General features: G+C 39.7%; 1 protein-coding gene across 5 annotated transcripts in view; it reads right to left on the bottom strand.

Moving 5' to 3' along the window:
• Positions 1-12442, bottom strand: part of LOC104240950 (ultraviolet-B receptor UVR8) — a 37054-nt gene that overhangs the window by 23183 nt on the left and 1429 nt on the right. For 2 of the 5 annotated variants that reach the window (XM_070174359.1, XM_070174358.1), the window contains exons 2-3: positions 8526-8605; positions 3295-3373 (exon numbers count right to left, since the gene is read on the bottom strand). In XM_070174359.1, coding sequence (XP_070030460.1) covers positions 3295-3373; positions 8526-8605 — 159 coding nt within the window. Of the gene's footprint in view, positions 1-3294; positions 3374-8525; positions 8606-12442 lie in introns of those variants that run through there. The other 3 variants (XM_070174360.1, XM_070174361.1, XM_070174362.1) reach the window with 2 other exon arrangements.

Genomic DNA, 12442 nt, shown 5'->3' on the forward strand with positions numbered 1-12442 from the left:
AATTGAAGAAATTGCCCAAAATATTGCTCCAAATACTTGACGAATTAATTTGAAGCTTGAAAGTTGCTCCAAAAATTTGCCCAAATACTTGAAAGTTATCACTTGATAGTTGATAGTAAGAAAATTGAGAGAATAATAAAGATAGAATGTAAGAGATTTGAGAGAGGATGATTGATTTTTCGTGGGAAAAAATGAAGAAGGATGAGGGGTATTTATAGTAGAAAATAGGGCCAAAGTGTAATTTATTAAGCTTAGGGGTTATATTAAAAGTTTGGGGTGTAGGGGTGTTTTTTTTTTTTTTTTGGAGGGGGGGGGGGGGTTGGAGGCCATTTTTGGCCGTTGGGAACGGCTATTTTTGCAATTGGAGCCATTGCCCAACGACTAGAATTAAAAAAAAACTTCAGGGGACAGGCGGGAAAGGACAGGACAAACGGGACGAAATGGCCGTCCCATCCCGTTTAACATGAAGTGGGCCGGGCCGGGACGACCCATCCCGTTGAACAGCCATAACTTGGAGTGCAACATCAGTGAAATAACCCGTGAAGCTGAGGAAGTGAAAGTGAGGCTTGATACACCCCAAGAGAGGAAGTTTCAAGTACCGTGGATTAGTAATCCAAGTTAATAGTGAGATTGACAATGATAACACACATCATATTGGAGCAGGGTGAATGAGATGGAGGCTTGCATCCAGTGTATTGTGTGATAAGAATGTGCCACAAAGACTTAAAGGTAAATTTTATAGAGTGATGGTTAGACCGACTATGTCGCATGTGGCGGAATGTTGGCCAGTTTAGAATTCTCATGTCCAGAAGATGAAAGTAGCGAAAATGAGGATGGTGAGATGAATGTGCAGGCATACTAGGAGAGATAGGGTCGGGAATGAAGATATTTGGGACACGGCGGGGGCGGCCACCATAGTGGACAAGATGCGGGAAGTGAGATTGTGATAGTTTGGGCATGTGAAGAAGAGATGCACAGACGCCCTAGTGATGAGGTGTGAGAGGCTGATAATGGTGGGTCTAAGGAGAGGTAGAGGAAGGTCGAAGAAGTATTAGGGAAAGGTGATTAGGTAGAACATGACACATCTTCAACTTATCGAGGACATGACTCTTGATAGGAGGGTGTGGAGGTTGAGAATTAGGGTGGAAGATTAGTAGGAAGTCGAGCGTTTTTCCTTTCCATACCAGTAGTTTAGTACTATTCAAGTATTTTCTTATTCTTAGACTTCTATTACCACCTGATGTTGTTTCTGCTCCGGTTCTGTTATTATCTTGTTGTTGTTACTTTCTTTTCCACGACTTCTTCAGTACTATATTTCTTTTTCTTTAATGTTGTGATTTTGCTAGCCTTGAGCCGAGAGTCTATCAGGATACAAGATAGGATAAGGTTTGCGTACACAATATCCTCCCCAGACCCAACTTGTGGGATATGTTACTGTTGTTATTGTATATCATGGGTACATTAATGGTCCTCGTGCAATTCTGTTTCTAGTTTGTACCTAGATGTGGAGTCTGCCATATGCAAGGACTCCATGCATACTAGCAATGCTGATACTTTGCAACAACTAAGTTATGTTTACATACTATATGCCACACTCATACAAATCAAGGTATTGTGCTATTCAATCTAGGACTGTCTCTTTCTACCACTCTCTGGCAGCATTTGAACAGGTTATGAAATATTTCTTCCATGATTTTCTTCACTTTTTTTGGGATAAAATATAAAGGAAGTCAAATACTAACTGCCAGGTTTCCCTTTCAATATTCCTCGACTTTTCAGTTTAAAACATTATTAATTATATGAATTTGTAGCTGAAAGAATGTAATAAGCTAGCATTCAAAGATAGGTACAACTGTTCAATTAATGAGCAGACAGTCTCAAGTTATTTTATTTTTTTTTCTCTTTTACTAGGGAGGCAAAAAATATCCAAAATGTTAAAGCCCTTTGATGCTGATGCAGAAAAAACTCGCTAGCAAGGACCTGTAATAAGAAACAGAGATCACTTGAGGCTTCATCCTATTTACTCTTCACCATTTCGCATAAAGGTGTTCAAAATTAGCAATAGATTAATTATAGAACATCCAATAAAATAAAAAGGTTTTAAGAAACAGAAAGGACCTCAAGTCATGTCTTTGCCGTTTCGCATAAAGGCGTTCAATATTAGCAATAGATTAATTATACAAGATCCAATAAAATAAAAAGGTTTTAAGAAACAGAAAGGCACTTCAGTCATGTTTGGAACAAAATTGATGCATTTGGCTTCACACTAAAGTAGAGCATGTGATTCTTCACAGACTTTCTCTAATATGGAGGAGTGTGTGAGTTCTATTTAGAAAAAAAAATTCCTCCTGTAACAACTTCAATGTCATATCATCTCCTTTTTTTTAATCTCTTCTTAATATGCCAGAGCCATACCTACATCAGTTGTGTCAAGATCTCTGATCTCCCAAGGGATATATTATGTACTGGCATACTCTACCCTTTGTCTTAATGTTTCAATTGGATGCTCAAATTCTTTCCCACATTATCATACCTAAATTTTGGTGAGCCCAGCTTCTCGGCAAACAGTTTCGTTATGCTTGCCGTGCAGTTGCTATTGTATCTACCTATTTTCAGCTGCATTGGGCTTCTTTCTCAATTCAATTCATTTTGCAACTAACTCTACTCATGGGTCCACCTCTCAACTTACTGAGACACTCTTTCTGCTCCAAGCTTCCTCATACTCCAGGCCTAGTCTTCACTCTGAAAGCCTCCTTAAAAATCAAGCCCATCAAGAAACAAGAAAATAAACGAAAAAAGGTTCTGTCAGCATATAAAATCTAAAGCCAGGTTATACATGCAGGAAGGTGTTAGAGATATACAATCTTCTACATTAGTTGTATAAGGGCTTACAGAGAGTCTTAAATTATAATGGCCACAGTTAATCCACTCATTTCCTTAGTTGTGGCTGGATACTCATATTTTTCTAACTAAAAATCCTTTCTAACCTATCAACAAGTTAAATAACTTGGCCTTGATAAAAGCAATTAAAACACAGAAACAGTGGATGGATGCTCCCATGCAGGGGACTACAAGTGTAAGACTAAGCAACATCTAACACCAAGCAAGACAAGTAATTAAAAGAACAGAAGAAAATTCATCAAGTGTCAAACAAAAATGAAAAGCGAAGCATCAACCAGAAATAGATAATTGCTACAACCAAATTAACGAAAAAAGTAGCAGATCAGAACTAGTAAATCCAATTATAGTATTTTAGCATACAAGATAAAAGATCCATCATTAATCATAATAAACCTGTAATAGCAGAAGAATGATGATAACCAGCTGAAACTTTTACAATTTCTTTGGGTAGTCCAGCAACTTCAAGTGGTTCCTGCAATAATATATCCCAGGCCAGCTTAGTTAAACCAAAAGTTTCATGGTGTGGCTGAGACAACTGGCTTAGCCAAGAAACAGAAGTATGACAATTAGTGACAGAGACTCAAGGCTCAGAGTTTTGCCATATGAGACAACTTAATCTCGAATAAGACTCCGCATTGCTTATGTGACATTCTTTTTTCTTTTTTTCTTTTTTTTTTTTTTTTTGGGGGGGGGGGGAGGGGAGGGAGGAGATCCAAATAAACCTTTTGACATTTCACAGTAGGAAAAATAACGTCCTTGGTTTCGAGGAGAAGGTCAATAGCAAGACCAAACCCTAGTTGGAACTAAAAACCCTAAAATCAGACCCCAACTAGTATTAGGTCTCGTGAATTGGAAGAGAAGAAGCGAAGAGGAGAGTTTTGGGTTTTGAGCAGGTAAAGATCTCACATGAGCTACTGTATCCGTTAAATCTTAATAATCGATTCAAGGAGGGACAAAAAGTGCACCAATTTGAAAAAATGAGGACTATTGGGCCTTTTGTTCCTAATATTAGCTCTACATTACTAATCACTGTTTTCTTTCTGCTATAGAACTCCGCGTAACTAATACTTGCATACTTAAGTAAGAACTTATGAATTAGTTCAAACGAGATACAATGTGGAATAAAAGTACGCATATTAGGAATACACAGATAAAGCTAATTCTTCATCTTGGGATCGCAATCTCTAGCTTACCTCCCTGGCTCTCTCCACGTCACCACTAGTTCCAAAAGCTCACCCTATCACTCTTTTTCAGGGGGGTGGGGGGGGAGGCGGATGAGGGGATATATCATTCTTCCTTATACACCAAACACACTCCTGCCTAATAGTGCATGAATTGGCTTACAAGAAGATATACCTCCCATGAGGATGGGAAAGACATGAGCTCCTCAAAGCCATTTGCAATATTTTGCTTACACCAAGAAACGACAGATATAAACACATATGCTTTAATCTTTACAGTCTATGCAATTATCTTTCGAACATCCTGATTCCTTTACACATGAAGCACATAGGTACTTTTCCCACCCTCTCCCCACTTCCCACTTCAAATCTCACATCTTTAACAAGTTCTCCCTCCCTCCATCACCTCTCTACACAAGGCCCACGTATCAGAAACCACCTTTTCAGTTCTCCATTCCCTCTCACACCCATATTTCACCCTGTCACGTTTAATGATACATCTTTTTCTTTTAAACAAGGTGGTATTAGTTTTTCTACTTGATTAGCCTCCCAGCGGATTTCCCTCTAGGATTGCTCCACTACGTTCACAACAGAATCAGGTTTACGCAACAAGGATATGAAATATCAAAGGATAGGAAATATCAGGCAGACCAAACAAAGATGACCTCTATTGGATATAAAAATATTTCTGGCACCTTGCAATGTGCTTTGCCCCTAAAGGTAGGCTCAAATAAGTAACAGGGAGCAGGGGAACCCTTTCATGACACAACAACAATAACGACCCAGTATAATCCCACAAGTGGGGTCTGGGGAACCCTTTCATGACAATGATCCTTTTTTTTTATAAATCCCTTTCATGACGAACACAAAGAGCATAGTAGAGGAAAGATCTCTTTGTATCAAGCCTCCTTTAATATAACTATTACCTAAATTATAGAGAATTTTACTGTAAAGACAAATCTTTTGACCTAACCTCCACTATTTCCCAACACTTTTGCCCAGTCTGTCAACACTTTTGGTGTTTCCATCCATCCTAATGAACTGCAAGTCTTTGATTTGTAACGCGTCTAGGATTAGATTAAGCATCTGGCAAGTTAGAGCAAAGATAAGCACATGATATCCACGGGGAATCAAATGACCCAATAAACCCGGTATAAATGTTATCTTGCAAGAATCTTCATGTATCACAGAACTTCTTGGTTCTTCTACTAACTGCGGGTGATCACATACTTTCTTCAAGAAAGTTTAGCCAAAGGGTTGTCTGAGAGGGCCCTTTTCTTTCATTTTTTGAAACTGGTAATGTTTGGTCTGAGCGGGCAATCTTCCCCTTCAAGAAATCTGTGTAGAGCTCCAGCTGAGATTTCAGTCAATTTAAGCCACACAGTAATCTCATTTTTCTTCATACTTCCATCAGGAAATACTTCTTCAAAGTCGCAATACTTCTTCAAACGTCGCAGAAAATATGGTTCAATCTTTTGCCTAAGTTTCTTTGCAGTTTCTGAGCTCCAATGATTTACTCTGAGAGAAGCATTTTCATCATTTCCAAGAAGAATGGGATCCTTATAAATCTTCTTGAACAAGTTTTTGTCACTCAGCAGCTTAGGGTAGCAGAAGTTGAATAAAGCCCATATTTCCTCAAGGTTGTTATGAATGGGTGTGCCAATCACAATGATACAATGATCACTTTCAATCTTATGCACACTTTCAGCCACCAGTGCATTGGGATTCTTTATGCAATGCCCCTCATCAAGAATCATATAATCCCACCGACCATGACAAAAAGACTTTACATAAATTCTTAAAAGATTGTAGGTTGTGAGAAGAAAGCCTTTTCCCTGAAGAACTTGTTGAACAATATCATCCCGGACAGCTAGCCCTTGACGAAAATATTTCTCTACTGAAACATAATACACATCTCTGAACTCGTCAGCCCATTGGTTCATCAAAGTTGCTGGAGCAACAATCAAAATCCTCTCGATAAGCCCTGAATTGTATAATCCGGCTAAGAAGCCGCAGATCTGTCCAGTCTTCTCGAGACCCATATCAACGCCTAATATCCTACCTTTACCCTGAGTGTGAAGCAAGCAAAGCCACTCCATATCAAAGCGTTGGTGAAGATAAAGTTCTAATTCCCGGAGAATGTTGTTAATAACCACACTACTAAGATCTCTTTTCTCCTTTTTCATTGTCCCAGGAGGTTGTCGTTTGGACTCCTTTTTATCCTTTGATTCAACATGAACTAATTTACAGAGGCAGCGATAGCCTTCCTTCTTCACATACTTCATTGCCTCAGGAGATTGTGGCTTTGATTATCTTTTATCCTTTGATTCAGCAGGAATTGACATCTTCTCTTTTTTCATTGTCTCAGGAGGATGTCGCTTTGATTGTGGTTTATTCTTTGATTCAACAGTAATTGACATCTTCTCCTTTTTCATTGTCTTCAGAGGATTTTTCAATGTCCTTTTCCTCAGGAACTAATTGACAGACGCGGCGATAGCCTTCCTTCGTCACATACTTCATTTTTATCTACGAGTACTTATGTATAGCTAAAATTCCCATCTGAAGCAAGAACGAACTGAGACCACAGAGTCTACATAGAGCAAATGACCACAAATCGAACTAGTGGACCCCTCTTTACAATGGCGTAGCCGTGAATTCCGCCAAGGGTGTTCAAACTTTAAATAAGTCAATAAATTATTATTTTTGTCGATGAATGGTGTGCCAAATTTTTTAAATCAAACTATGCAACATTTAGCTAAACAATAAAATAAACTTTTAATATAACCATAGTTTTATAAATAAAAATAAAAATAACAAAAGACAACATTAAAAATTTTACAGATAAAAGTAAGCATAAAACCAAATGAAAGAGAGAGTCGAGAGAATTTATAGCTTGTAGAGAGCTTTTGTTAAAGAAATATTGTAGAGCTTAACTTTTAAATTATAAAATTTATTTAAGATTAGTTGTTTATTTTTACATAAATTTTAAGTTTTAAGAGTGATTTTATTAGAAAAATTTTTAGATTGAAAAAGAATCAAATAGACCACACATAGTGGTCACCGTTTAGTTTTGGCAAACAAAATGAAACTTTAAACCCGTGAATAACACGTCACTTTGAACACCCTCAGTCAACTGTGTTAAGGGTGTTCAAAATATAATATATATCCATATAAAACAATATTTAACTTATATAGCAGTATAATTTTTCGGCGAAGGGTGTGCACTTGACCACCCTTAGCATAGGGCGGCTACGCCACTGCCTCTTTAAACCCAGCTAAAATAAATGGTGGTTTCAAGGTGATAAGAAGGCTGGAATTTAGGTGTTTGTTGAGTTGGTGAAGTTAAGGTGGCGAACTGGTGTTCTCACATGGTAGCCGAATGGATGTTTAACGAGACGGAGATGGAGAATGACAGTATATATGTATGTATTGATGCTCAAAAATCAACTACACCGTATAACTATTCGCTGTTCTCTGGTTCTCTTTATGAAAATGGAAAAATTCTCTTCATTTTTGCTCTCAATCCCTTCCGCTTCCAGTGAGTGTGCTCGTCCCCGAATTGTGTGTGCAGGCGTCTGTATAGTGTGAGTGTGAGTGTGAGTGAAGTGAAGTGGTGAGCAAGAAAGGATATGAGGGAATATTCCACCTATTTTGGAAAATGCTAGGAAGGTTCATTTTGTACGCATATGTGAGGAAGACTTATTTGCCTATTTGGCCACATAGGATTCTTGGCCAAATAGGCAAATAAGTCTTAAAATGCTAAATAGTTGTAAAAAAACTCAAGTATGGTTAAAAATTAGGTGCTCACAAGGTGCACGAGTTCTAGGAGATTATTGAACTGTGCCACCATTGCTACAAAGAATATAGGACATTCCAACCAATCACCTATGGGACATTATCCAATTTGAATTCCATAAAACTCTGGCCATAGAGATTTCTAGGATGCTCTTCCAAGCCAAAAATCCACAATAAAACCGTTATATAAAAAAATAAAAAGGGAAGCCGTGCACAAAGCATACGGCGTACAGTACATATATATGGGCTGGAGATCTGAAAAATTTCCGTGATTATATCCTCCACCACAACTTTCATAACATTTTCATCATTATTTATATCCCTCCCAAGTCCTCCATAGTAGGAAGGCCTTTGGAGCCATCTCACACCACCCACAAACTCATAACCCGTCCCACCATAGTATTGGAAGCAATTGAAGGTTGAAAACATAAAATCTAACAGCAAAACCCAATGTTGCAACAAATGGCTGTGAGTACTATATAATTATTGTATGATTTCAAAAATGTCTTCCGTTAATTGATGAATTATGTCCTATCCAAATACTACATACTTATTATATGATTAAAAAATATGTTCAATTAATTGATTAAGTTATATTTCTAACCTATCCAAAGTATGAATTGTATCAAAAAGGTCAAGATAGCATACAATTATATAACCTCTGTCATCTGCTGACACCCCTAGTTGTCCATAATCATTGAGCCCACTGGCATAAACACGGCCATTTTCTGCAAAAAGAGAGGGTAACTAATCTGTAAGTAAAGCCTCTGCTGATGCAACAGCATTCTAAAACATTATTTTGGTGAGAGATTCTATAGGAACTGGACAATCCTATTTGGCCAAATACCTAGCTACAAACTCTTATATTCCTTTCATTACATTATCTCACAAGAAGTTTTATCATGACATAAAATAGATTGATGTTGGTGGGCAAGTTTGAACACAATCTTCAACTAAAAAGACAAAGCTCAAAATGCACTAGAAAAATGGAAGCACATATTGACAAAATAAGATGTTATCAGAAAAGGAAAATGAAGCTACTATTGACGCTAGACATAAACAACAACTACCCAGTAAAATCCCACATAGTGGGGTCTGGGGAGGGTAATGTGTACGCAGACCTTACCCCTGCCCCGGTAGGACAGAGAGGCTGTTTCCGATAGACCCTCGGCTCAGAACGACGGAAATAAAGAAAAACAAGGAAAACAAGAAGAAAAAAAAAGAATTCATTAGTAATTCCAGTAAAAACCATTATAGTAACAGAAGCATAAAAATCAAAAGATGAATGACTTGCAATAACAGTAACCAGAGTCAAAGGAATCTAAGATAAACAACAAGAATAGTGTGGGTTCAACATAAACTGCAAGCCATCTAAGATCAACCTTAATCCAACCCCGCCTCACCCCCGACATGCAGTAAGGAAAGCTCCACTACCCCTATCCTACAACTCTAATGCTAGTCCTCCAGGCCTTCCTATCAAGGGTCATGTCCTCGGAAATCTGCAGACGAACCATGTCCTGCCTGATCACCTCTCCCCAATACTTCTTAGGTCTCCCTCTACCTCTTCTCGTGCCCACCACGGCCAACAGCTCACACCTCCTCACCGGAGCATCGATGCTTCTCCTCTGTACGTGCCCGAACCATCTGAGTCTCGCTTCCTGCATCTTGTCATCCACAGGGGCGGTGCCCACCTTCCTCCGAATATCTTCATTCATGATCTTGTCTAACCTAGTGTGCCTGCACATCCACCTCAGCATCCGCATCTCTGCTACTTTCAACCTCTGGATATGGGAGTTCTTAACCGGCCAACACTCTGCCCCATACAACATTTTATGTCTAACCACAGCTCTATAAAACTTACCTTTGAGTATCGGTGGCACTTTCTTGTCACACAAGACTCCAGATGCAAGCCTCTATTTCATCCAGCCCGCCCCTATGCGGTGAGTGACGTCCTCGTCGATCTCTCCGTCCCCCTGAATCACCGACCCAAGGTACTTGAAGCTATCTCTCTTGGGGACGACCTGTGACCCAAGCCTCACGTCCCCGCCTACATCCCTCGACTCAGTGCTAAACTTGCACTCCAGGTACTCTGTCTTAGACCTGCTCAATTTGAAATCCTTAGACTCGAGAGTCTGTCTCCAAACCTCCAATCTCTCGTTAACACCTGCCCTCGTCTCGTCAATTAGAACAATGTCATCAGCAAATAGCATACACCATGGCACCTCCCCTTGAATATAATGTGTCAAAGCATCCATCACCAAGGCAAATAAGAATGGGCTAAGCGCAGAGCCTTGGTGTAATCCCATAACAATCGGGAAATGGTCCGAGTCGCCTCCCACAGTCCTAACCTTAGTCTTAGCTCCATCAGACATATCCTTGATCGCTCTTATGTAGGCTACCGGCACGCCCTTCGCCTCAAGACATCTCCAGAGCACCTCTCTAGGAACCTTGTCATACGCTTTCTCCAAGTCAATAAACACCATATGCAGATCCTTCTTCTTATACCTGTACTGTTCCACCAACCTCCTAATAAGGTGGATAGCTTCCGTAGTGGAGCGGCCCGGCATGAACCCAAACTGATTGTCGGATATAGACGTCGTCTTCCTCACCCTCACCTCCACCACCCTCTCCCAGACTTTCATGGTATGGCTAAGTAACTTGATACCCCTATAATTGTTACAACACTGGATATCACCTTTGTTCTTGTACAACGGTACCACTATACTCTACCTCCATTCCTCTGACATCCTTTTCGTCCTAAAAATTACATTGAACAACCCAGTCAGCCATTCCAATCCTGCTCTACCCACATACTTCCAAAACTCAACCGGAATTTCATCTGGCCCGGTCGCTCTACCCCTACTCATCTTACGCAAAGCCCTCACGACCTCGTCGACCCTAATGCGCCTGCAATACCTAAAATCTCGGAGACTCTCCGAATGCCCCAAGTCCCTAGCGTTATATCCCGGTCCCCCTCCTCAATTAGAAGACCTTAGAAGTACGTCTGCCATCTCTGCTTAATCTGGGGATCTCCCACCAATACTCTACCACCCTCATCTTTGATGCACCTCACTTGGTCCAGATCCCGGGCCTTCCTCTCCCTCGCTTTAGCCAGCCGAAACAACTTCATGTCCCCTCCTTTCTCCCCTAATTCCTCGTATATACGGCTAAACGCTGCATTCTTAGCCTCCGTGACCGCCAGCTTCGCCTCCTTCCTAGCCACTTTGTACCTCTCTCTATTCGCTCTCCTCTCCTCCTCGCTTGAGCTCCCTGCCAACTTCGCGTACGCTACCTTCTTCGCCTCCACTTTACCTTGGACTATGTCATTCCACCACCAGTCTCCTTGGTGCCTGCCAGAAAAACCCTTCAATACACCTAGCACCTCTCTCACCGCCTTCCTCACATGGTTCGCCGTAGTTGACCACATAGTGCTCGCGTCTCCACTATTGACGCTAGACATGCATATCAAAATTTAGGAAAAACAAAAGCTAGCATTAACTATTGAATATCCGCAAAAACGTTGCATCGAAATTTAATCAATCAATTAACTTAACCTTAATCCCGAACTAGGTGGCTTCGACTATATGAATCTTCTATATCCATTTTGCTAAGTATCACAAAATATTCTCACCACCTCCCTAGCCCCCCCCCCCAAACCCCCAACAAGAAAAACTAGTACTCCCTCCGTTTCAATTTAAATGATACGCTTTCCTTATTAGTCCGCCCCAAAAAGAATAACACATTTCTATATTTAGAAACAATTCTACTTAGAACTTTTCATTTTACTCACTTTATCCTTAATGATAAGTTTTTATGACCACACAAATATCATGGCCTCACAAACTTTTGCCCCTCAAGCTTTTAGGACCACATGTTTCAAAAATCTTCTTTTTTTTAAAAAAAAACTTTATGTCAAGTCAAACTACAACAACAACAACATACCCACTATAATCATCAAGTCAAACTACATCATCTAAATTGAAACGTAGGGAGTAGAAAAAATCTACTCTTTTTTCTTGAAGTGGTTTCATTTTTTTTTTTGATAACTAATATTTTATTAAAAAGTAGTATCAAGATAGTACTGCAGCAAGTACAACAGAGCTAGACTAGGAACATCAGATCTCTAAAAAATCTAACAAGTCTAGCAAATTCTGAAAATTAAAAACGTTGTTTCCATTCTTCCAATAGTACAAATTTTGAATGCACCTATATTTTACTACTTGAAGTTGCTCCCTTTGCCCTCAAAACATCTAATATTTCTATCTGTCCAAATTTCCAATGCAATGCGCAATGGATGGTGATCCAGATCTTCTTCTTATACGTCCCAGCATAGATTGACTTCCAGCACCATAGCAAACCTCTGAACTTCTCAGGAATAACACTTTGAACACCAAAAATACCCATAAACATGGTCCAAATCTGCCAGGTATAATGACAGTGCATAAAGAGGCCATCCACAGATTTACAGGAGTTCTCACATAGATACCATCTGCCACATAAATTAAAGCCTATTCGTCTCAAATTATCTTGAGTCAAGCATGCTTCATGGGCCGCCATCCAACCAA

This window comes from Nicotiana sylvestris, chromosome 5 (genome assembly GCF_000393655.2).
Source record: "Nicotiana sylvestris chromosome 5, ASM39365v2, whole genome shotgun sequence".
NCBI lineage: Eukaryota > Viridiplantae > Streptophyta > Magnoliopsida > Solanales > Solanaceae > Nicotiana > Nicotiana sylvestris.